The sequence below is a fragment of the Gopherus evgoodei genome, chromosome 18 (assembly GCF_007399415.2).
Source record: "Gopherus evgoodei ecotype Sinaloan lineage chromosome 18, rGopEvg1_v1.p, whole genome shotgun sequence".
NCBI classification, from domain to species: Eukaryota; Metazoa; Chordata; order Testudines; family Testudinidae; genus Gopherus; species Gopherus evgoodei.
In genome coordinates this window covers 16,667,776-16,694,539 of record NC_044339.1, presented here as the reverse complement: position 1 = coordinate 16,694,539, position 26,764 = coordinate 16,667,776, and the positions used below count along the sequence as shown (strand labels likewise).

Here is a 26,764-nt window from a genome sequence, read left to right as displayed (position 1 = left end):
TCCTGGCGGCTCTGGTAAGCACTGCTAACTGGGCTGTTGACTGTCCAGTTGGTGGTGCCGTGCAGCGAGGCTGGCAAGCTCCCTGTTAGCCTCCATGCCATGGAGCTCCCAGGAAGCAAAAGGGATGTCCTCCCTCCAGTTCCTATGCATAGGGGCAGCCAGGGGGCACTGCACGCTGCCCCTGCCCCAAGTGCCACCGCCACAGCTATTGGCTGGGAACCACGGCCAATAGGAGCTGAGGGTGGTGGTGCCTGTGGATTGGGAAGTGCATCTGCATAGGAGCTGAAGTGGGGACATGCCGGCTGCTTCCAGGAGCTGCTTGAGGTAGGCGCTGCCCAGAGCCTGCACTCCTGAACCCCTCCTGGGCCCCAACCACCTACCCCAGCCCTTATCCCCCTCCCACCCTCCAAACCCCTCAATCCCAGCCCGGAGAATCCTTCTGTACCCCAAACCCTTCATCCCCAGCCCTACCCCAGAGCCTGCACCCCCAGCCAGAACCCTAACATAAGAACAGCCATACTGGGCCAGACCAAAGGTCCATCCTGCCCAGTATCCTGTCTGCCAACAGTGGCCAATGCCAGGTGTCCCAGAGGGAGTGAACCTAACAGGTAATCAAGTGATCTCTCTCTTGCCATCCATCTCCACCCTCTGACAAACACAGACTAGGGACACCATACCCCTCCCCCTCTCCCCACACACCCGAACCCCAAGCCCCAGCCCTGATCCCCCTCTCGCCCTCCAAACCCCTTGATCCCAGCCTGGAGCACCCTCCTACATACCAAACTGCTCATCACCAGCCCCACCCCAAAGTCTGCACCCCTAGCCAGAGCCCTCACAACCCCCACACCCAACCCCCTGCCCCACCTCAGAGCCCCCTCCCATAGCCCAAGCCCCTCAGCCCCAGTCCAGAGCCCCCTCCTGCACCCCAAACCTCTCATCCCTGGCCCCACTCCAGAGCTCTCACCCCCTCTCGCATCCCAACCCACTGCCTCAGATGGGAGCTCCCTCCCACACTCAGAACTCCTCATTTCTGGTCCCACCCCAGAGCCCGCACCCCCAGGCAGAGCCCTCACCCCCTCCTGCACCCCAGCCCTGTGAAAATAAGCAAGTAAGTGAGGGTGGTGAGAGTGAGCGACAGAGGGATGGAGTGAGCAGGGGTGGGGCCTCAGAGGAGGGGTGGGATAAGGAGCAGGGCAAGGGTGTCTGGTTTTGTGAGTAGAAAGTTGGCAACCCTACAGAGGAATATTACTATGCCTGTTCACTTAATCTCTCTGCCTCAGATGTAATTTCCTTAAGGCCACACAAAGTCTAGAACTAGAACCGAGGACTCCTATGACTCTGGATATGTCTATACTGCAATTAAACACCCATAGCTGGCTTGTGCCAACTGACTTGGGCTCACGGGGCTCAGGCTAAGTGGCTATTTCCTTGCAGTGTAGACATTTTAGGCTCAAGCTGGAACTGGGCTCTAGGACCCTGTGAGGTGGGAAGGTCCCAGAGCTCAGGCTGCACCCCAACCGCAGAAGCCTATACTACAATGAAACAGCCCGAGACCCTGGAGCCAGAGTCAGCTGGCACAGCAGACATGGGGTTTTATTTGCAGTGTTGACATACCCTTTCCTGTGCCTTAATTCCACAACCAACCTTCCTGCAGCTGCCCTTATCCTTGTTTGCTCTGTGGGGGAACTATTAACAAGATTGTTTTGCAGGAGGGATAACCTGGAAATGGGATTATCTCCAAACAAGATTACCCACTAAGATAGCAAACCCTGTGCTGAGACTCCTGGGAGAAACCCAAAGAGATAATAGAGAGACAGCAAAGATCTTCAGTTAGGAGGGTGATACCATTCACATATAACAGTCAGGTAGTGTGACAATGGTGAGATATTAGGGATACGTTCTCTGAAGGAGCATTTCAACTCGGAAAAATATGAACCCAACCCTACTCCCATTGTAATCAATGAGAGTTTTGCTATTGACTAAATATGTGCAAGAGTGGACTAGAAAAGATAAGCCAATGCCCATTCAGTGACATTTTAAGGAACCTTCTTCTAGCTTTTATCCTGGGATTTCACACTCCCAACAGTTCATAAATTTTGGCTTATTTTCTCTATTATTTTTTAGTAAGCTATAATAAGTATCACAAAAATATGTATAAGAATACAGCTAAAAATCTCTTCAAATGAGCTCCTGATTACTACCAAGAGGTTCCTTTGATTTAAATCATTCCAACCCTGAATAACTGAAATCACTGTTTGTGGTAGGTCTTATCCATAAAGCTAAGCATGTGCTCCAGCCTCCTTTCCTTAATGCTGTTTGCCATTTGCACCACAGGTCATATCGGATGGGATTTTCATAGCCACCTAGAGAATTTAAACACCCAGGGTGAAATCCTGTCTCTGTTGAAGCCAGCATCAACACTCTTGTTGACTTCAATGGAAAGAATATTTCATCCCCAATTCCCATGAATGTCAATGGGAGTTGGAAAAAGCGATAAATAGTCCTGTGGCACCTTATAGACTAACAGACGTATTGGAGCATAAGCTTTCATGGGTGAATACCCACTTCATCAGACACATGCCACTCACGAAAGCTTATGCTCTAATACAGCTGTTAGTCTATAAGGTGCCACAGGATTCTTTGTCACTTTTTACAGATCGAGACTAACACGGCTACCCCTCTGATAATGGGAGTTGGGTGTCCAAATCTCAGTACTGTAGTGCTCAGTGGTCTGTCATTGTCTGAAGAGGGAGAAAAGTTAAATGAAAAGAGAGACAGAGGGGGAGTGGAGTGCAGGGAGAGGAAGGAGAGGTAATAATGGGCCAAGTTTACCATGTGCTTTTTTAAAAGGGCTTCACTTTCTTTGAATACTGTGGAACCTGCATTGAAGGCCCCTTTTCAAGTAAACAAGCACTTTAAAGTCTTCCCCAGGCTCCCAGTACTCTCTAGTTCGACCTTTAGATAAAGAGCCAGCTCTGCTAGGCAACTGTTTCTAGCTGTTCCCCTGGGTTGTGGCTTAGGAGAAATTTTACTTTGTGTATGTTTTGTTTTGTTGCATGGAAACCTGGCTTTTAACAGCCATTTTTTTTAACAGGTGCTTACCAGAGAGGGCATCGCTGAACTGGGATCCTTGCTGACAAGTGGTTTGAAAATTGGGCCATGTTTTGTAATCAGATCCTGGAGGCCAAGGGAAAGTTCTCATTTAGTCATTTGGAGGACTCACCCGTGTTCACAGTGGGATTGAGTTCACTGAGGTACACAGAGCAGTCATTTCACTGCAAGAACAAAGAGCAAGATAGAATGGAACCTGGAACCAAACGCTGGGGCTCCTCAGCTTGTTTAATCTTTTCTCTGCCTTACCCCTGAAACGGACTTCTTCATTCTTGTTCCTCCCAAGATCTCCATGAATTTCCCATCCTAGCTTCTCCGGCCCATGCAGTATGTGGATCACTTTCATAATCACTGCTGAATTTGAGCTCCCCAATCTGCTGGGCTCAAATCACAAGGATTAACTGATTTAATGCACTCTTTGAACTAATTTTCTCAACCTTTCCCAGCATGCATTGCTCTTCTGTCCAAAATGTTGACAATAGGGAACAAAAGTAACTAAGCTCATATACCATGGGACCTGGTGTCTAATGATTCCCACAGCTCCTCTTGCAATAGCTCTTTGCACTCCTAATTTAACCAGTTCTTTATTCATTCCCATGTTGTACCCTCAGCCCTAGGGCCCACAGGGCAGTTTAAACAACAGTCTACCAGGTGGAGCATTAGCAAAGGCTTTGATAAACATCTATACACATTATGTAGCATTCGCGGCAACTTCTTTTGGAACTGCCTTTTAAAAGTCCACACGGTTAGCTAGGCAGGAGTTTTTCCATTGCCAGAACCAGATGATCCATTACCCATGGCCACCCATAGAATGGGATGCAAGAAGTCAGATGTTCTGCAAAATCCCTTTCACCACCATTCTAGCTGCAGCCCTAGTGAAGTTTCCCTGCACCAAAACTGGCTCTTGGGGAACAGGAATCAGCCCTTAGTGAACCAATTAATGTTACTGTCTGTTACAATAAAATGAAGGCATTCATTTTCTGAGTCTCCCTTAGTTAGCCCTTTCTTGTATCACAAAGGCTCTATGGGCCTTGTTTGATTATTAATGAATGGACACTGGCATAAACCTTTCAATCTGTGCACTGGATCCTTCTTACCTGAACAGTGAGTGAAATATTTTTGCTTTATAAACCTGGTTGTGTTGATGTCTAGATCCTGGAATCTGCAGCAGCATGGAAGCTACATTGCAATTGCAGCAATAAAATAAGACATGCTCTATTTGGAGGAACAGCACTCTCATCAATAATTCCAGCATGTTTTGTAACAGCTTCCCTATGATGGCTGTGGCCATTTCCTGAAACCGCATTCTGTCAAGGAGTAAAGACTGCTCTGTAGGAAACTGACATGCAACTTAATAAGCGGATTCTCCTTTGTATTTGGAGGTATTTCCCACGGGCACACTTTACTGCAGGATGGATGCATTTGACATCATGGAAATTTCAGTAGCTAGGGTGAATCCTCAAAGTGGATCCTAAACTCTCTGCATCTCCAAGGTACCCATTGTTTATCTGTTAGTTGTTGAATGAGCCAATGATCCCCCTGAGGAAAAGCCCCTTAAAAGGGAAAAAATAGTTAGTATTAACATCTATTCATCAGCTGCTTCATGAGTTTGAATTCATGCCACTGAAATGGTAATACAAAGGTCATTTAGTTAGCAGAAAACACAGAAATATATAGCACAGGGTCTGCTCATGATGATGATAATGTCACATCACTTGGGATTCACTTTGCTGTATCCAGCATCATTATTACATTTACAGTAATTGTGTGTGGGAGGGAAGGTGAGACAGGCTTCTATACACCTAACTGTGGCTACCCTCACACGTTCTCCTTTAGTTTCCCTACATATGCTGAGGACAGGGCATAGTTACAGGGTCCAATCCCCAGATTTAGCTGACCTAAGCTCAATGCATAACCCGAGGTGATAACAAAAGGTGTCTATATATCAATTTTGCACTCTCAAAATACCTGGGGTTGCCAGGGGTTGGTTCAGCTCTCAGGACAAGTTTGATCAACCACCGGGCTGCTTTAATTTGTACCAGCTAATAGTCCCCAAGGAATCAGTACTCTGGCTGAGGATCACCAAAGCACAGCAGTACTCTGGTCATGCTCCCTATAGTGGGCATAGGGAGGGGCAGAAGAGGTAGAACAGTCAGCTATATTGGCTGTATGCCACATGGAGATTCCCCTATGATGAGAAAATATCCATTTATCCAGCTAGGGCAAGTTTACAGACCCTTTGCACAGCTGGGGTAGGACAAAGGAGCTCTTCTAGAGGCAAAGGCTTGGCCAACTGAGTTTAAAAGTATAGGGCAAAATGCTGGCTAAGGATACACACATGAATATAAAGGAAAAACAGAGCAAGACCCTGATGCATAATCATCAGCACACGGAAGAAATGCCTGGCCACAATTCTGATTGCAGAGAAACACACAAAAAGACTGTTCCACAGGGACTTTCCAGCACAGTTTGAACAAATGGAAAATGGAAAGGAGTGAAAAAGAGGAAAGGCAAAGCACAAGTGAGCAGGACCAGCTTGGGCAATCCCCTATGTTTCAAAGGGAAAAATGGACAAATGTATGAAAAATACAGAACAAAGCTTGGTTTAACAGGCACCCTCTGTTATTTTGTGGTACAAAATAATACACACTGCAGAATCATACATTTGTATCACAGTTTGGGCTCTTTGCAAATCTATGTGACCTAGTGGACAAGGCACTAGATTGGGACTCATAAGACCTGGGTCCTGGTCTGTCACTAGCCCACTGGGTAAGCTTGCCCAAGTCCCTTCAGGTCTCTGCCTCCATTTCCCCATCTGTAAAATGGAGGTAACAACACTAACCTTCTTTGTAAAGTGCTTTGAGATTTACTCGTGAAAGGCACTATACATGAACTTTTGGGTGGCATTATATAGCTGAAGTATGGGATGCTGACTACATTGATTGAATGTGAGTGGAAGGTTATTAGATGATGAATGAGGGTTGCCCATTGAAATAAAAACTGCTTGGTCTAAGTCTGCCAGGAATTGCAACTGTATGTATGAGGACCACTACAGCACGTGGAGGTAGAGCAATATGCACTGTCCCTGTGTACCTTATTTCATCTCAAACCAGGAATAAGATGTATAAGGGGAAATGCATATCTATAGGAGTATTTTACATGTACTTACTGGTAATTCATTTGCCCATTAAGGTACTAGGATGAGGCCTACAGGCATACTACTGTCCTTCAGTTGTCTTTATTCTCCATGTTATCTTGTGATTGGAGAATGGATCTCCAAGCCATACCCACTGCCGCCTTCATGCAGCAGACTTTAGGCTACCGTCAACCTAAATCGTGCATCTTTTTATACTACTTTCACACCTATTTGGGAAAAAGACACCTTTTCCCATTTGTTTGCATATTTATATAGTGTCTTTCTTCAAAGGATCACAAAGTGGCTTATGAAGAGCCTCTCAACACCTCTGTGAATTAAGTAAATATTCTTAGAATACATCTACGCTGTAACATGTATCCAGGTCCTAGCTAGCATGCATATATACATGTGCTACCCAAACCTGCCACCGAGAGTCCACATTGCTGAGGTGTGCATGACCCAGACTCCATACACCCACATCCACACTGATGCTGCAGCTACACATTTGGTGCTAGGATCCATTTCCCAGATGTACCCATTTAACAGATGAGTAATTTCAAGTACAGAGCAGGTAAGTGACTCATTCAAAGCCCTGTTACATGTCAGGGAAAAGCTATGAATAGAACTCAGGAATCCTGATTCCCTGATCTTCCTGCTTCTACTATTAGATCATGCTATAACCCTCCTAACTAGCTTCTCCTCTCCCCGCACCTCACTCTCCTCCTTAAAGATCCTCCCTGAAGACTCCCTCCTGGCCAGAATACTGTTGCTAATTTTCTGTTTTCCCATCTCAGGAAGTATTTAAACTAACTTTTTTGTTCTATAGCAACAGGCAAGCTGAAAGAAACCGTGGAACTTAAGAATGTAATTAAGGAAATGGAGCTAGTTACTCCCATCTTTCCCTCCTCCTCTGCTCACTGAGTATTGACTATGAATTTTAAAAAAATCTAAAAAATGAATGTGATCTGGACAATTTGCTACCTGAGCTCCTCCTTGGAAACCAACAGCTATGATTTTCATTGCATTGTTAATAAGAGTTGGCAAAGAACAGCAAGCCTACCAAGCTCCAGCATAGGGAAAAGGTTCATGATCCCTTTGAATGGAGCTGGGGCTAAAGTATGGTTCTGAGTTAAAATGCTGAAAAACTCAAAGTTTCATGTGAGGATAGGCAAGTTAATGATTCTGGTAGAGTGAGGTTTTGGGGTGTGTTTCTTTTTAATTTGTTTTTTCTTCTTTTTTTATTGTTGGACCAAATGAGATGAGATTTCAAAGCAGATCAAAATCAAGGCTAACTTTTCCATCAATCCCCTTACAAGACAACTGAATTGCACACCTGCCTTCACACAGACATAAACACAACAGACAGGAAATGTTACGGTCCTTGCTCTGTTTCAATACACACCATCAGAAGCGTCTGATGGTGGCCCACTGCAATGCCTGCAGAATAGCAAGGAGGAGACTGCTGGAATTGGGAACTCCCATAGAAATCACTCTGGGGAGGATCCTAGTTCTTTAGCTGTTGTAAACTGGGATAGTTGTATGACTTAAATAGAACTACATCAATTTACACCAGCTTAGGATCTGACCTGGGATATTTACCACCTGTATTGATGGTGGGGAAAATGGTTCTGAATTTCTCATTTTTAACAGATTTTTTTTAAAAGTATTATCATGAAAGGATTTCATGTACTCTATGACAATATATGCTACCTCAAGTGAAAGTTCCCCCCCATAGTATATTAATAAATGTTATCCCTATATGAGATGAAAATATATATTTTTGTAAGAGTATAGATATACAGGTATTTTTGTAAGAGTATAGATATACAGGTATGTAGTAAATCTAGGTATACAGGAGTTTACTCAAAACATCTTTTTTTGAATTAACCTTTTACAAAGCTTTTGCTGAAACATCTTTACAGGCAAATTCTGCCCTTAGTTTATTATAACTTATCTGCACTTCCACCTAACTTACATAGGAACATAAGAATGGCCATACTGGGTCAGACCAACGGTCCATTTAGCCCTGTATCCTGTCTTCCAACAGTAGCCAAGGCCAGGTACTTCAGAGGGAATGAACAGAACAGGTAACCATCAAGTGATCCATTCTTTGTTTCCCATTCTCAGCTTATGGCAAACACAAGCTAGGGACACCATCCCTCCCATTCTGGCTAATAGCCATTGATGGACCTACTCTCCCTGTTGTATATAAACACATATGTATAAACATTTAATCAGTACATATAGATACCAAGTATACTCCCTGGAAATAAAACAATGCCACATTATGTTCTGCCAATTCAGATGTTATGTACAGAAATTGCAGAAAATGACATGCCAGGATAGGGAACTAACATTTTGTTAGATACTGTATTATATTAAAATTTGGCCTTAGTGTATTAGACATTAAAAATAATTAGAAATAACCAATCTACCCCTACTAGGGATACTAACGAAATCTGAATAGATCTGTAAACCTTTGCCAATAATTTCCTTGGCACTGAGCTTTTTCCAGAATTGTTTGTGTACAATATCTCAGACAAAAGACACCGCTGGTTGGAAGAGATCAGACTAAGACTAAGTCCAAGCCTGTGTTTTGACTGAAGTGTAAGATTAACATTTTTGCTTTATGGGTTTTTTAAAACATGTTTTAGACAAGGTATTAGGTGCAAATATAAATGAGCATGAATACATAAATACATGGATTAAATTATTGAAAATATAAACAATGGTAGGGAGGAGGTCACACACATTAAATAATCCACACATCCAATAATAGGACTGCACAAATTGGAGTGCACTTTCAGCTGGGACCTTTATTAGAGAGTTCATATGCAGCTTCTGCCCTTAAAGGGTATAAGCTAAGCAGGGTTCATCCCCTCCTGAATTTCTGATGGAGAAAAGTTGAAGTGACAGGTGTACACAAAGGTGAGAGAGAAGTTCGTATGCTATTGTCCACTTGACTGGGTCATTAGCAGGTTCTGAGGGAGCTGGGGTTGGGCAGGGTTCCCCTCCAAACCAGTGGAAGTCCCAGCATGATTTGCCATAGAAGTTAATGCTGCAGCCCTGCAAACTCAACCTGGGATCTGAAAGTAAAGCTGGGTTCTTTCTGGCTTATGCACTATCACTATTAATAAAGATTTGCAACAGGAAATTGGTTAACAATTCTCAAGGTGTTGCATGAGCTAGAATAGAATCCAACTTGTTCTCTCACTGCTGTGGTGGCTTTGTAATGTAAATTGGTCAAAAAGTAATAAAATCTTATTTTAACAGTAAGGTAAGCAGATAAGATTCTGAATACCACAAGAAGCAGGACTGTTGAATAATGTGTAATTTTTACCTAGCCATTTTTCTGATATTTCCCTTTTAAAGATCGATCTCAGTCTATTTCTAAAATCTTCCAGTTCCAGAATCCTCTCTCATCACAAAAATATGGGTTCTTTACAGTCCCTGACTGCAAATGAAACAAGGATTGCCTCTTATCAGTATTTGTACATCCCCAGCACCATGAGGCCCGTAATTGGGGCTTTTGAGCACTAACAGAAATATTTACTACTTCTATTACTAATCAGCCAGTGATACTTGATTGGCTATTAATAGTCCGTTCAAGTTCTCTTTCTAGTCCCTTTGCCAAATTTCCACTTTTTCTGCCATTCCTTAAATTACATATAAAATACTCTCCAACTCATGTTTAACTTATATACATTTTTAGAGAGAAAGATAAAGAACGCAGAGAAATCATTTTAGATTGCCCTAAGTGTTGTATAACAAATTTTATTAATTTAAAAGATTAATAAAATGTTACTTTTTCACTAAACCAAAACATAATAGCCCTGCTAAACACTTGGCAGGCAGGGACTCTGTTTTTCTCTAAATACTGTACAGGTTCAAGTACACCAAGAATGTTCAACGAACAATCCTTAGCAGTACCTACTTATCTGGCATTTTCAGAGACATCTGTATGAGGTCTTTTCTGTGTAACAATTAAAGTGAGAATGTTATCCTTTACCAAGTATGCAGGAGTCAGAGAAACTCATTTAAAGTTAGAGAAGGAAGGAGGGATCTTTGTCAAACAAGAGCAAAGACCTAATTTAGTCCCCAAAGTATAACTCTGTTCACAAAAGAGATTATTTACAAGTGACATTATCACATATTGTTTAGAAATACAATATGTTTTGTTGTAGAGTATTTTGTCAGCAGTTTTCCCTGTTTCTTAGAAAGTGATTAATTTTTGCATACAAATAGTATTGTTGTTTTATCTGAATGATTTCAATTTTACAAATCATATCCAAGTAAAATGCTGTATGGATCTTATGATGAATTCAGTTGCTCCTAGACTCTGGAAAAAGCAGGTGATTATCACCAGACAGATATAAATACAATTCCCTAAGACAACACAGACAAAAGAAAAAGTTCCATGGCTCCATTTAATGTACAACAATAATGCACGAGTAGCAGAAAAGTACATATTGCTAAAGCTTCTATTTTCTGACTTCCAACTGAGTAATTTTAGGGGACTACAATTTCTAAAAACCACCAAAATAATAAACCAAGAGACCATCTCATATTCTAGAATCACACAACACTCTTAAATCACTCTTACATCACGCTTTCAGATTATTCCCTGAAACAGTATCTCGAGTTAGAAATATTTAATTTTTACAATGTCTCTTTTTTATTAAATGTCTGGCAATAGAAAAGAGAAGATAATTGGTACAGGGAAATAAGTGTATCCCCCAAACTAAGTTGGTTGAATTTTAGCTGGTAATTTGCTATCTAAACAATACTCTTTTTTCACAGCCCTATTTGATGACTTTCAAATTGCTTTTACATCTAATCTTTCTGTCTATATAATTATATTTTTAAGACACCTGTCATCTGAGATAAGACTATTTCTCTCAAAAGACCTTAGTCAATGTTCACTGAAATCAATCGATCCAATGGAAGTCAACTGACTTCAGTTGTCACTGAATCACATGCCCAGTTTTGGAGCACCCTGCATGCTCCTGATGGCTCCTTTTAAGGTCAGAGAGAGCTGCAGGCGCTCAGCCCTTATGACAGTCAAACCCTAGGAATATAACTCTGAAATTCTAAGCATATGTATAAATAGAATAATTCCATTTTACCATTAAGTTGTATAGCAATTGCTATCCATAACATCTGCAACATTAAACAATGAGTATCCAGATTAAAGTTTGTAATGGGTTTTTAAATGTTACTTTATTCATTGTCTGCAATGATAATGGAATTAAGTTCATTATAATATGCAAGATATTTGACACAATAAATTAGGCCCAAGTTCTGCAATGAGTCTAGCACAAAGCTTATTGCAGGATCAGGGCTTTTATCATTCATGCAAGTATTGTAAATTCTACTTACTGACTTAAGATAATATTTCGCCTATTTAGCAAAAATGTTACTTATCTTTTTTTAATTTGCAACATGTTAAAAGGCAAGAAAGTAGATTTTGTGCCCAGGCACACGTGCATGCACACCCCCCCCCCCCATCTCAGCTACTTCATTCAATATATAGCTTTTGACCCAAAACTCACTTGCTGTGGATGTACGTAACACTGGTCTACAATTTTTGAGAAGTCGTCTGCTTCAGAGATAAAATGTGATATTTATTATGTATTTTGATGTGCTGAATTCAAATATGACAATTAAAACAACTGATTGGCTACTATTTCTAAGATCTTTAAGTTTTTACATTTTATGTCTATGTATATTGTGTAGATAGTAGAGTTTTAATCATAAATTGTAAACCTAGGTCTTTTCATGTGTTTATGGTTGCTTTACATGATAATATTTCACCTGTCCTGTTTATGTAACACTTTACAAATCAGCGAAAGGGTTATATAAATAAAATTTATTATGAAACAAAAGGCAAAAAACTATTATGTACATAGTTTAGTCCTATTCAGTGTCTACTCGGCGCTTCTTGGCTTGTCTCTTGTATTCATTAAATGGAGCATCTCTTGTCACTGTCCAGCAATAGTCTGCAGGCATTGATAGGCTCCATTTGCCCTGATAGCCTGCCATTAGATTCCACTGCTGTAGTCTGGAGCCCAACAGCTCTGCCTTACTCTTGGGTAGTTCCAAATCCCTGACAAGGTCATTCAGTTCACCTTGTGTTATGAGGTGTGGTTCAGAGGAGGAGGATGGGAGAAAATGTGGGTCCTGTGACATTGATGGTTCAGGACCAGAAGTTTCATCCTCTTCCTCTTCCTCGTCTGACTCAAGTGAGAATGATTCTGGTGCATCAGGAACCAGCAGTCCTTCTCCGTGGGGTACTGGGCATATAGCTGATGGAATGTTTGGATAATGCACAGTCCACTTTTTCTTCTTTGACAGACCTTTCCCAGCTGGAGGCACCATGCAGAAGTAACAGTTGCTGGTATGATCTGTTGGCTCTCTCCAAATCATTGGCACTGCAAAAGGCATAGATTTCCTTTTCCTGTTCAACCACTGGCAAAGATTTGTTGCGTAAGTTTGGCAGCATATGTGTGGGGCCCACCTCTTGTCCTGATCTCCAATTTTGCAGCCAAAATAAAGGTGATAGACTTTCTTAACCATAGTGGTTATACTGCATTTTTGTGATGCAAAAGTCACTTCACCACAAACATAGCAGAAGTTATCTGCACTGTTCACACAAGAACGAGGCATCTCTGCTCACTTTGGCTAAACAGAAATGTGTCCCTTTGCAAAATCAAACACTGACAAATAAGAGAGCACGACACTGTATGATTTCTAGAGCTGATATAGGGCAATTTGTTCAGCAGAGTGAGTAAGCTTCATTAGGATTGCATCATCCATGACTTCTAGGAATAACATGATGCAATTCATACCATGTATGACACAATACCAGCTTCAGATTGCATCATTCATTGTTTTGCCTAAAAAGCAAGTACTGTCCAAACCCAGTCATAGATTTATTCACAGATCCAGTCAAAGATGTATTTTAGTCATTCCTGGTTTAAATTGAGATCCCTTCCCTTTATAACTCACTTATCCTCTGACATTCGCAAGTCAAGGGTCGTATATACTGACCCAATAGCATATCTTGAAAACTAGAGCCAATCAACAATTTTAAGCATCATTTTCGTTCTCAGTGACCCAGAATTAGTAAAGTTGGACTACATTTATTTCAGAAGCATTTTGGCTGTAGAGCAATGTAATCAGTGTATATTAGTTCTGTAAAAATGAAGCAGGTTAAGCTTAGATGTAATAACCTACTGAATAAGAATGATCCCAGATATGTTCCTGACCATATTTTAGGACAATAAAAGTAGAGAGGTTTTCTCAAATTTTGTACAAGGAGCCCCAGTGCATGCTGGGAACAGAAGATATGGAATTTAGTTATAGATAGACTAACATTACATGTTCTAAAAAGTTGCAAATTATTTGCTTAATATTGAGACCCAGTGTATTCATTCTAGGCACCTGGAAATCTGAAATATAAAATAACCTTCAAGTAAGTAACACTTTCAATTCCCTGCAACTTTTAAAATATTATGTAATTTTGGTGAAAATGAGAGACCTGCTGAATCACAGATATTGCTAAGCCAAACAAGATCTAACAAACAAAAAAAGAAACTGTCATATCTGAGTCCATTTATTTTTAACCCAATCCTGACCAAGCATAAGCACTAGAATGAAAATATTTGCAGTTCTCTAGCACCTTTCATGCAAGGATCTCAAAGCATTTTATGAACACTAAGTCTCACAACACCCCTGTGGGCAAGTACAATAGTAACTCTTTTTCAGATGGGGTGATTGAGACATAGACAGGTGAAAAGGTTTGCCCAAAATCACATGTAAGTGTGGCAGAGCAAGAAATAACCCAGTAATTGTTACCCCGCTTCCCTGCTCTAAGCACTTGACAACTCCACCTTTCAGTGCAAGACCTTTCAGTGCAAGCAGAGACAGCATTTCTGGTACACAATGGTTCCAAAGTTAATATTTACACATTAATGTCCGCACAGATATTTTTAACTGTTGGACCTCAATTTTTTGTGCGTTAGCAGCAATGACATGACTGCAAGAGTGTAAGTGAAGCCTGGAATATAGCTAGAATATCGCTCTTCACTGTGTATGAAACCAAATACTATCTTGGTCTAAAGGGGAACTCTTCTAAGTCTGGTTCTGGCAGCTAACAAAAATTGTGTGTGGCACAATTGTTCCCTACTTGCAAATGTTTCATAGTGATACTACACTAAATTGAATATTCTCATTTTATCAACATCTTCTTTGTGTTCCACACAAAAGGCTTATAGTTCCTGTACAATTAAACAATGATTTTTCACAGCTTTACTACCAATGTGCAATTCTCGGTAACACACTGATCTTATGTTAGAGTGCAACCTGCAAGACTCCTGCTTCCCAAGATCATAGGGTTTCTGGGAATGTAATAATAAAAAACAGCCTCAGTCTAGTACCATGTGAAGCCTTGCAGCCATGTTTGAAGCAGTTTTCAAAGGAACAGAAATTGCCATACCAGATCAGCTCGAAGGTCCAGCTAGTTCAGTAGCTTGTCTCTAACAGCAGTTAATACCAGATGGTTCAGAGGAAAGTACAAGAAATTCCATAATGGAGAATTATGGAATAACCTGCTCACAGAGGAAGTTTCTTCTGAAGCAATGATGTTTCAAGATTCCAACCATTGTTTCAGCTGGCATCTGACAGTTAAACTTTACTAGATTCCTATAATATGTTCTCTTTTCTTCGGGGACTACAGCATACTTTTGTCCCGGGTTATATTATTAAGCACATTTCATTTTATATAATATACTATGTAAAAATTAGGCATTTGCTGTGTTGCAAAATGGATGTTATGTGTACATCTTAACTTTCAAATTGTCTACGTACAGACAGCAAAGATAAACCATTTTGACAGTTTTTAAAATGCAATAGAACTAACTTGTCCAGTTAGTAAGTCTTTAAATAAATAAATAAACAAGACAATGTCCCCCCTTTTTTCTTTTCAGGCTAATAGTATAACTTCATATTATTCATAATTTTTGTTGGAAGGTGAGTCATAATTAAGCAACTGAATTAGGAACATTTCTAACAGGAACTGCTCCAAAGCTGTATTGTGGGTATGCGCTTACGGAGGAAGAACTTGTAATAGACACTAGGACTAGGTTCTATCTGTTCAACCGCCTTTCCAAACCCCTCATATATTGAAGTAGGTTGCATAGGCCACATCTAACATAGCACAGAATTTAGCTGATAGTTCTCATACAACACTGAAAAAAGGTAAAAATGAAATGGATTCTTCATTGAGGAGTAGTCTATAATTCTGAAGGCATCTTTTCCAAAAGCTCAGGATTTATGTAAATTTCCCTTTATGAGTAGCATGTAAGAATGGAGCAGACATATAAAGCAGGGCAAAGCAGTAGGAATGTGTGTCATCTAGTGTTACAGGGGCTTGAAATTATGGGGAAGAAATGTTCACTGGTTTGTTATTGCAGCAAAGAATCCTGTGGCACCTTATAGACTAACAGACGTTTTGGAGCATGAGCTTTCGTGGGTGAATACTAGACTAACACGGCTACCCTCTGATACTTGGTTTGTTATTGTATAGTTACAACAAACAATTCATGCCATATATATTTAAGTCTAGTAATACAGGGAAGGAGATAGGACTTAACCTCAGAGAAAGATACCACTGAGAAGACTAAAAGGTGGTTTTCTATTTCTCAACAAGCGCAGAGCCTTGTTTAAAAACAAAAATACCTTTTTGGACTTTAAATCTGCCAAGGCACTTCTGACATAGTCAGACTGGAAATGGGCCAATCTGTTTTGGCAATTAAAGCTGATAAAATTCCACAAGAGCACTTGGGCCTGAACTCGGCTTAATGGTACATGTTTTTAGCTTCTATATGCCATCTCTTTTTCGTATATTTAATACAGGGTGGTCTCCCCTTCATTCAACACAAATTTTAGGGTACCAAAATTAAATTTTAATCTCAGTATTTAAAAAAATCCCCACATATATATCTATAAACAGTTATGAAACATACCTTTTAAGAAACTCTACTACTCAGAAAAGAGGCCGTTTTCACTGGAACATTGCAGCAGTTGTGTTTATAATTACACTTCAAACACTTTACCAACACTCAGTAAAGCAGACAATAAGTAGTTAACTCTCATCACTAGTTTACAGATTGGAGAAATTAAGCATAAGAGAGATCAAGGCTGCAATCTTGTGGACCTCTAGGCACATGGCCAACTTTACACATGAGTAGTTCCATTGACTTCAGTGGGACTGTACCTGTCCATAAACACCCATAAATGCTTGTAAGAATGGGGCATAAGTAAATTGCCTGAGGTTACACACAGAACAATAGTAGAATTGGGAATGTAACCCAAGAGTTGTGATGCTCGGTATTCTGCGCTAGACACCTAAGTAAAGTTTCCTGTTTTGTTATTGGTAAATTTGAGGGTTGAGTCCTGAACTTCAAACACAGGATGTAGGATTTTTCAAAACACATTTGAACAGTTATTGTACAAACAAAAATAAACAAAGACATAGTTACCTAAGTTATTTCACATGATACTAACACACCTCAAGTAACTAATTCTCTTAAAAGCAGCGAAGAATCCTGTGGCACCTTATAAACTAACAGACGTTTTGGAGCATGAGCTTTCGTGGGTGAATACCCACTTCGTTGGATGTGGGTATTCACCCACGAAAGCTCATGCTCCAAAACGTCTGTTAGTTTATAAGGTGCCACAGGATTCGTGGCTGCTTTTACAGATCCAGACTAACACGGCTACCCCTCTGATACCTAATTCTCTTAAATCATAATCACCAAAACTATCCTTACTCTTAGTAACTAGTCATAACTACCAAATTCTGAGGGGGTTGAAGGGTCATTTTTTTTTAAACAAACATTTCCCAGCATGCACTTCCTCACATACTTGGCAATTTAAATCCTGGAGAAGGGGACAATTACTGACCTACAGAGGAAAGTTTTGAAGCTACAAGGAGCAACTTCTTTTCTTCGGTTAATTAAGCAATTGAACTTATTTTTGTATTCCAGCTTTATCAATACAGGTACAGACAGGATTTTAAGCCACCTTTTTTTCTGTGGGTTTTACTGGCTATATTTTAAAGAGTTTGTTTGGCCCTTATGGGCTTCATTATAACTAGTTAGGCAAGAAGAGAAATCCTCACACGTGACAATGTAATAAAGTACAGGAAAATGCATGTGGGACTGTTACTGGAAAAACACTGGTGTATCTGTATACTTACTTTTGTGCCACTAGGAAAGCAGGTCTTTGTTGCTAGGTCACTAAACTGGGATGCAGGAGATCACTTAATCTCTCTGTACCTTAATCCCCAGCTGTAAAATAAGAATAATACTTTTGTTCCCCATCCTTGCATTTGCTTATTTAGATTAAACTCAATGGAGTAGGGACTATCTCTTACTATAGATTTGAATAATTGACTTCCAATCTGTTGGGGCTAGGGCACCGCTGCAATACAAATAAAACCCTACAGGGATATCTGTGTTTGATTATATGAAATTATGTCACTGCTTGGTTTCTGAGTCCTTGTGGTAAAGTAACAGGGAACTACTTCCAACTTCTTGCTTGGTAGCTTTTTCTCCAGGATCCTGAAAGTGAATAAGTTTCTTATATCCTTAAAAATAAAAAAACTTACTGAGGTCTCTGACTATTGTCATGTTCTTTTCTTTCTTCAAACCCAACTTTCTTTTGCAGAGAGAATTTATTCTCAGGGTAAGTATGTTAACTTTATAATAAAAAGAACTGTTTTCATTGCAAGGGCACCTTTGCTTAGGCCAGGCTCAAAATTTAACTTTTTAAAAAAAGTTGGTGACCCTTTACAAAACCCAAACTGCTGGAAAGGTTGTCCTGACACGGAGACTGTTACCCCGGATTTAAACATCTCCCCATAGAATTGCAGGGCTGGAAAGAGCTCCAGAAGTTAAGTTCAGCCCCTGTGCTGAAGCAGGACCAAGTAAACAAATGAAACGCTGCAGTATGGAGCCTGGGAACCAGAAAGTGAAACTGACCGCTCTGCGTTTCACGGTTCCGAAGACAGAAATAAGTTGCATAACGAGAAAAACTTCACTTGGTCTGATCCCCGTTCTCCTTATCTCCCCCCGCCTCGCTGTTTTATGAGAGACTAATTCAAGAGCTTTTGTGTGAGGTGGGCTAGCTCTGCCGGGTGGACACGAATCCTGGGAGGGCTAGTGCAGTGCTAAAGCTCCAGGGCCTAAAACTACCAGGAGCTTTACACCACAAATAACGCTTCTTCCCCAACTCCGACAGCCCCCCTCGTACTTCGTCCCTTTCTGGCCCCTGCTTGCCAAACTCCACCTCTCTCCTCACCTTCTCTCCCTCACCACTGGCGCTGCTTCTCCCCGCTTCCCGCCCCTCCTCCCATGCCGCCTCCTGCCCTCTCTCCTCAGCGCCCTTCTCACCCTGCTCAGCCGCTCCGGGCGCGGGGCGGAGCCGGGGGCGGGACCGGCAGCCGGGGTTTCCCGGCCGGGCCGCACGGGCGGGGCGGTTACCGCGCCTAGGCTGGCTCCGATTCCCGATGGCTGCGGGGAGCTGAGAGGGGACCAAGCGCGCGAGGAGGAGCCGAGAGTCAGGGCCCCCCCGCGAGCCGCCGCCTCCCTGGGATCGGCCAGACGCAGCGCGGGCGGCTCCCCAGCCCGGTGGGGACGCAGCTGGAGTGGGCAGGGGCCGCGGGCGGCGGACACAGCGGCCCCGTTAATGAGTAGCGGCCGGAGAGGCAGGTAAGGGCCTGGGGACCCCTTCCCGCGGAGACTCCCTCCTCGCTGGCTGCCGTTGCCCCACTGCCTAGATTCCCCATGACCCTTCTTCCTGGCTCTCCCCGCCCTTTTCACCCCCTTTTCTTCCTCTCCTGCCCTCTGCCCCCTTATCAAGCCCTCTCCCTTCCCTCCTCTTCACTAGCAGCCCCCCCCCCGTGCCTCCGATCTCCCCTGCCCCAGCTTGTCCAGCGCCTGCTAGCATAGAGAGGTTGAAAAATACCCCTCTCCAGCAAGTCTCTCTCTAGCTGCTGGAGGAGGAAGAGGTGGAGTAGGAGTGGGGAAGAGCCTTTCTTTTGAAGGGTTTTTTAAGACAAGAAGGGAGGGGAACTCGGGGTTTTGCAGGGTTCCATTTTTAATTGCAAGTAGGCTAGAGTGATTTACACCAGGCACTGTGCTGTTCTTTGTGTGTGTGTGTGTGTGTGTGTGTTAAGGTATAAAGGTGAGTTGGCAAAGAAACCGAGCCCTACAGAGGGAGTGTTGCGGGGGGGTCTCAAGAAAATGCTGTGGTGTGTGTCTGTGCTGTAATGGTGGAAAATTGATTAAGAGGAGACAAGGGTAAGACTGCTCTTAGCAGCCCCTAGCTCAGAAAATGGAACATCTAAGGCTTGGAGGATGGGTTCACTCTGTTTTTTGCTGTGAGAGGAAGGGTGGGTATGGTCTGTACTCTTGTTAAAAAAACATAGTTAAGGGATTTATCTAGCTTGCATATTTGTTGTTCCTCCATCTGTTATGGTGCTGCATATTTTTGTGTGCCTGTAAGTGTAATATCAAAGATCAAGGAGGATGTTTGCTACAGCAGAATAAGGGAGTCTTTCTCCATGGAAGAAATGTTAAAATTATTAAAAACAACTCCCACCCCCTAAATTTACAGCTTGGTTATGAAAAGGTTTTCAGTACATTTTTTACCCATTAAAGGCGTTTTCAGAGTAGTTTTATAAATTTCAGTTCTAAAACTGCATATAAAAATGAAAGGATGTACAGTTGTGTATATTTTAAGTAATGAATATGAAATTATGGAATAGGCAAGACTTAAAAAAAGATCTTGTCTAGAAAAGAGTCAGGATGACATAGAGGTTATTCCAAGATGTCAACTCATCACTTGTGAAGATTAGCTGAAATTTTAACAAATATGATTTTTCAGTATTCTCTGACCAAGTCACTACTTGGGACTCATTTCAAATAAGGCATCCTTTCCATGATGTTAACTGCCACATTCTTAGATATTGTCTACACACTAGAAACAAAGAGGAAAGAATATCTTACAATAAAAGGAAGCTTTAAAAAAAAAATCCAGCAAATTTATTCTTACAGACAACTGACTGAACTCAAGGGGAAGGGATTTAAAGCTGAAAATGAAATGAGAGACAAAACATTGTGCAGTTAGATCATTTCTGTACATAGTCGTTGGAGGCTTATTGCACGTTTTGAAGCTTGTTTGTTGAGCACAAGGATCTGAATCAAGACAAAGTGCTGTCGATTTATATGTAAAATGTATGTGGGGGGGGAAAGATTTGTATTGAGATCTAAAGTCTTCTTAAGTGCTATGCATCAGTCTTTTTAGATAAGTGTATTTTTGGGGAATGAGGTGATAATAGTGCATTTGTTTTTGGTGGCTACAGCTTACCGAGGGTGTGTGTTTGATTTTCTTTTTGCTGTGAATGAATGGATCCTTCTGTGCCTGGGCCCAATAACTGCAACAAGATGGCGTTTGCAGCAAGGCAGCTCTCTTTCATTTTCAACTCCTCCTCATCATAGCTCTGCCAAACTAGATCTTATTCCTTGTATTTTGGATGTCTTTTTTGTTTTTTTGCTTGCTTTCTCCTATTTTTTTTTTGTTTTACCATTCCCCCAATCCCCTACCCACCACAAACGTTTTTCTTCCTGTTTTAATTTTTGTAGGTTTTCACCCAAATACATGGGAGGATAGACTAAGTGGGAGGAGTAAATAGTTTTATTGAAATTTTCACATAGGCTGTGACTGGATAAAACAGTAACGTGATTTTGTTCTACCATCTAATGCCCGTTATAATGACATTTAGGAACATTTTTCTTTGTTTTCTATTTTAGCCACAAATAGACTTTTAAAAAAAATATTTTTCCATAATCCAGAATGTATGTATAAAATCCTGTATGAATGGCTTTGTAAAATTTTGTTTTACTAGTCTAATAATAATCAGACTCCAAGTAGTCATTTTTTGTCATACAAAGGAGAAGCTCTCTTCTGCTTGAAAATGTTCAGATGATTTGTGGAGGCTTTTAAAACTGCATTTGACCTGAAATAGTTGTCATACTTAGGTCATTATTCTTTCCATTATAGAGCGGTGGAAGAAAAAGGTTATTTGGCTATTAAAACCTTTTTCTGTGTTTTATATGGTACATGACTTTTTAAAAAAGATGACATCTTGTATATTCCTGAAATGTATAATTTTTCTATTGGTAATTTGATGTTTATTATTTATACTGGTGTTTAACCGTATTCTAACTTAAAAACCCTCAATACAATAAACTCTCCAATTAATACTTAAAATAGATTTACTCCCAAGCATTTTCAAATGACTGTTAACAAGTTTAAAATACATATTACATTATTCTACAAATATTTTGCTGCTTTATAATATGTCTCTTGTATTCAGATGACCTCTAAACTCTTGATAATGGATCAGGAGTTTTAGTACTGCTCTATGGATTTATTTTTCTATAATCCATCATTTGCCATTGGTTATACTCTAAATAACCAATCTGTTTTATAGCTTACTTTTGTATTGGGCTTTTGTATTCCATTTTTGTGTTTTGTATTGGAAATGCACGATGTTAGCATTTTTCAAAATGAAAATAAATATTGAAGAAATGAACTACATCTATAATAATTAGTTCAATAAATCATTTAAAGGACATTTAAGAACCTGTCAGTGTTACGTTTCGGATTTGAATATTTATTTTTTTATGCCATTGAATTTGAAACTAGCTTCACTAGTATTTAATATTTCAGGTTTTTCATGTTAAGAACAAGAACTTGAAAAATAAAGTAGGTTACTGTATTGGGAGACTAAGATCACTTGCATTTATCTCTGCTTAGTCCTTGTAGCTGCCAGGTCATTGTGTAGCAAGCATCCTTTCATGAAATCTTTGTTGGTGCCTCATATTCAGAATCCATTGTAAATCCAGCTGGAACAGTTTTGAGGCTATACCCTCACTTTGAAGAACATACTTGAAGATGGAATGTTAAACCTAATGAGAATTCACAATTTCTCAAGGTTAAAAAAAGCTAGCAGTGTTTCCCACCATTTGAATGCATAACCGTATCCAATTGTGAACATTTAGTAAAGCAATCATTTGTTCCAGTTTTTAAATTTATTTTCCTTATTCGTGCATTAATATCCCTGGAAATTAGCAATTACTGTGGAATATGAAGAATAGTTTGACTTTCGGTTGTTATATCCCTAACATGTAAATGTGATTGCTTTGGAATATATTCATTAACAACAAATATATATAATCTCGTGTGTTGTGTGTGTGAGAGAGACACCCTTCCCCCAAACCAAATAAGGGCTTGTCTACATCAGAAAGTTGCAGCGCTGGTGAGGGAGTTACAGCGCTGCAACTTTGAGAGTGTCCACATCTGCAGGGCATCACCAGCGCTGCAACTCCCTGTTTGCAGCGCTGGCCGTACTCCCGTTTTGTCTCGGGTGTAGAGGATCCAGCGCTGGTGATCCAGCGCTGGTAATGCAATGTAGACAGTTACCAGCGCTTTTCTTGACCTCCGTGGAAGGAGGAAGCCTCTGGTAATCAAGCTGGTTTCCTTTCCCGGTTTGCTCTCTCGGTCCCGGAGCCAGCCAGCAAACCGCGGGGAAGGAGACCTGCTTGCTCGGGGTTCCGGGACCGAGAGAGCAAACCGGGAACGCCGCGGTTTGCTCTCTCGGTCCCGGAGCCAGCCAGCAAACCGCGGGGAAGGAGACCTGCTTGCTCGGGGTTCCGGGACCGAGAGAGCAAACCGGGAACGCCGCGGTTTGCTCTCTCGGTCCCGGAGCCAGCCAGCAAACCGCGGGGAAGGAGACCTGCTTGCTCGGGGTTCCGGGACCGAGAGAGCAAACCGCGGCGAAGCTGGTTTCCTTTCCCGGTTTGCTCTCTCGGTCCCGGAACCCCCCTTGAAGTCGCCCAACAGCGCTGCAGTGTGGCCACATCTAACACCACTTGCAGCGCTGGTTGCTGTAAGTGTGGCCACTCTGCAGCGCTGGCCCTATACAGCTGTACTAATACAGCTGTAACAACCAGCGCTGCAAAATTTTAGATGTAGACATGGCCTAAGATGTTGCTGGCTGTTGTGTGTAACAACTTCCTGGTGTTCTAAAGGTTTAAATTAGGTCATGTAGGAAGCAACTAACTGATCTTCCTTAGCAGTTACATTTTGAGTTAGGATTTCTCAACCACAGTGTGAAATTAGATACCAGCAACTATATGAAATCAGAATGTAGAGATATAAACTGTATATGTAACTGTGCTAAAATTTGTGCTTTTTATGTAGTTAACTTAAAATCCTTCTTAAAGGAAGTCGCTTCAGAAAGCTGAGACCCAGAAATATATTCTTAACAAAGCAAGATAAATTATCTTGCTTTGCAACTTCGAGGTTAAGGGTATAGAGGTATTAAGGAGGTGATGCATTTACTAATTGAGTTTATTCTTGTGATTAAAATTTGTATTTTGTTGCTTTCTGCTAAAATGACCGTAGGTAGGGCTTGGCTCATGTTGCAGTCTTCGAATTGGATTAAATTCTTACTGTCCATGGATTTTGGCTCTCAGCATTAGTGGATTGGTAATTGATATTCTCAATTTTAATATCCAGTTTTAGCCATATGGCATAGCGTATTGTTTTAAGACTCCCATTTAGCAAGTGGTTTGATTCTGACAAATGGAAATGCGAAATCATATAGTCATATGGTTGAATTACTATAAGACAAATCTTCTTAGGACTCTTTCCTTCCTCCCCCCCCCCCCCCAAAAAAAAAAATGCTTACGCTGACTAATGCCAACATTTCTTACCATAACATATTAGTGGTTGTGGTAGGGAGACCGTTGATAACCCTGAAAGTGACTTGCTTGTAGTGGTTAGATTTTGTTACTTAGATGGTCAGGTTTGGGTGGAGAGCAAGAGTGTTTTCTAACCATAGCCTTAAGTGCAGGCTAAAAAATAGTTTATCAAATTGAAAATCTGGTTTTATTTCTTGGAACCAAAGTTGCAAATTAACTTTAAAACAAATTATATATAGATCAGTTTAATGTTGGATCACAATTTAATATCTCCAAAGGGTGTGTGGTGTATGTATGTTCATTTTTCAGCCTCCTCAGCTGAATTTTTTTTTTTCTTTTTGCAGTGACCAAAAATATATACACAATCTGTACATACTTGAGCCAATTGGTAGTTTAGCAGAACATTAAAAGCTTTTAAAAGTTTTGAGCTGACTGTTAACTGTGTCTTTTTGATTACTTTTGCATGTAATGGTAATGTGAATTACCTTAGAAGGCTTCCCAATGCAAGCAAAAATGTAGATATTCAAAAATATGCATAAATGTTTTAAAGTAGAGTATTATATTTGTATTACACTGCTGTAAAAATCAAGGCCTTGTTTATTGTGGTCTTAAAGTGGACATAGAGGAAAGGTTAGTCTTGAAGAAAGACAGGCATTTGGATAGGACTATTTAAAAATTTATTGGTTTATGAAGGACAGATTTCTATTACCCATTTAAAAAAATGAAATGGGCATTGTGAACCTGAGGTAACACATGGTATATCCAATTTTTAAAAATATTTGTATATGTAATTTGACCCTGGTCCTTATGACAATTTTTGAACTGCAGTATTGAAATTGGATTACGCTGATGTGAAAATATTTAAATTTTAAGAAAGAATTGCTTGTATTTAGGTTGAAGACTCAGCTGGAAGTCTAGTGTGTTAAACTTAAAGGGCACCCGTTGATTTTTTTTTTTCCTGTGCCTTAAGTTCCTGTGCATTAAAGTCTTAGAGGTTTAGCTAAAGGATAACCACATAGCCTACATTTTATAACCTGGGACTATCTTAAGACACACTGCCTATTTGCTGTGCATTGTGTATATACTCATTGTTTCCCAGCCATACTGTAATTAGGGCCCTCCTTAATCATTCTTCTATGTAAATCATAGTAAAATTTCCAGAACTTCCTAGAAGCATAAACATGATTGGTGGTGAGACTCCAAAAAAATCTTTCACCGATCAGTCACAGTAATTTCAAATGCTAGTTTGAACATTGACTTCTGTTTGGTTCTCCAAATCTGAGGCTGATTTGGAGCTGCTCTGTAACTTATGAATATTATATGTTCTGATGTTTACTGTATTTTTATATTGGGTTAGTTTAATATGAGGGCGTCAGGAAAAAAAACAAGCAGGAAGGTAAAAGAATGGCCATTAAGTCACTTCTCAGCAAACGCTTCAAACTTAAGAGACAAATGCTAGGAGAGGAATAGGCCTGCAAACACAGGAGATCAAAAGAACTAGGGCATGTTTAAAAGCTAATGCCCCCTCAATAGAATGGGATAAATAGTTGTGCAGGGCAGCCAGGCTGAGACACAACTATCTATCATGAGAGTCTAAAGAAGCTAGCCCTGCTTAGCTTACCATCAGAGCATAAAGTAGAGATGGATGTATGTTGTTTTCTAATTCTTTTTCATCTACATGCTCTGTTCCTACTGTGAAATAAATAATAGTTTGTTTTAAGAAGGTGTTTTGTTGTTTGCCAACAGTTGTATATTCCTGAAGGGAAGAATCACGGGCTCCTGGACTCAGACCTTCTGAGTAAGCACTGTTACACAGGTTATTGCAGCTCAGGGCCTGGTCTAAGGTCATATTTATGTGAACAATTCATCTGTGGCAAGTAGGAGCATGAATCTACTCCAGGCTAACTTGCTGTTGACTAACTGTCCATGTGGATCCCGCTGATGCATGTTAATAGTTTGTTAATGCACTTTAATCTAGTTCTCTCTGACACAGGACTAGATCAAAGCACATTACCGAACAGTTCATGTGGAGCTTGCTGACACATTGACAGTGCTCAGTGCGCTAGTACAGGGTAGATTCACACCCCAGCTTGCCATGAATTAAATGTTTGCGTAGAGAAGCCCAAGAGTGGGAGAATTGTAGAATTCAACCCCAGGATATGTAAAGATGCAAGGCCTAAGACCTGAGGGGGTGTACTCAGAGACCAGAAGGGAGACAGAGGTGCAGCTAGCTCTGTAACAGAGCAAAAATGACAAGGACAAGATTACCTTAAGTTTGACATTTTCATAGAGAATACTTATAACTTAAAGGGAAAGCCAGTTGCTGAGGATAAGCAGCAGGAGAAAAGAAGGATAAAAGAAGAAACCATGTCTGACTGTGTAAATCTTAGTCTTGGAGAAACACCGTGCACTGCTCTAGGTAAATTTTTTTAGTATTAAAACTTTGCCTTGTAAAAAGTGCATGTTGTATTTAAATTTTTAGCCTGCAAAGTTTCTCTAATTTCTTGTGACACTGTGAAAAGAAAGCATCTTTGACACATGCTAAGGATTGCTTGAATTCTGGATAGCTGAACAGCATTTTACATGTGTCCTATTGTTGCTGTTAGTAATTCTGATTTGTGCTCCAGCTGTTGTCAGTTGTATTTATGCTTGAATATCTAATGCTACCACACTCCTCTGAGAA

At 40.7% G+C, this 26,764-nt stretch overlaps 2 protein-coding genes across 10 annotated transcripts in view; one reads left to right on the top strand and one right to left on the bottom strand.

Moving 5' to 3' along the window:
• CALML6 (calmodulin like 6) overlaps positions 1-18,750 on the bottom strand; it is a 62,764-nt gene extending 44,014 nt beyond the window's left edge. For 2 of the 7 annotated variants that reach the window (XM_030537516.1, XM_030537511.1), the window contains exons 1-2: positions 18,703-18,750; positions 17,508-17,598 (exon numbers count right to left, since the gene is read on the bottom strand). Coding sequence is in view for 1 of the 7 variants with exons in the window: in XM_030537510.1 (XP_030393370.1) it covers positions 3,103-3,114 (12 nt within the window). In the remaining 6 variants the exon portion in view is untranslated. The other 5 variants (XM_030537513.1, XM_030537512.1, XM_030537515.1 and 2 more) reach the window with 5 other exon arrangements.
• A 56-nt stretch (positions 18,751-18,806) lies between these two features.
• GNB1 (G protein subunit beta 1) overlaps positions 18,807-26,764 on the top strand; it is an 88,430-nt gene continuing 80,472 nt past the window's right edge. Inside the window, exon 1 of one of the 3 annotated variants that reach the window (XM_030537507.1) lies at positions 18,807-19,020. The gene's annotated coding sequence lies outside the window, so the exon portion shown is untranslated. The remainder of the gene's footprint in view (positions 19,021-26,764) is intronic. The other 2 variants (XM_030537506.1, XM_030537505.1) reach the window with 2 other exon arrangements.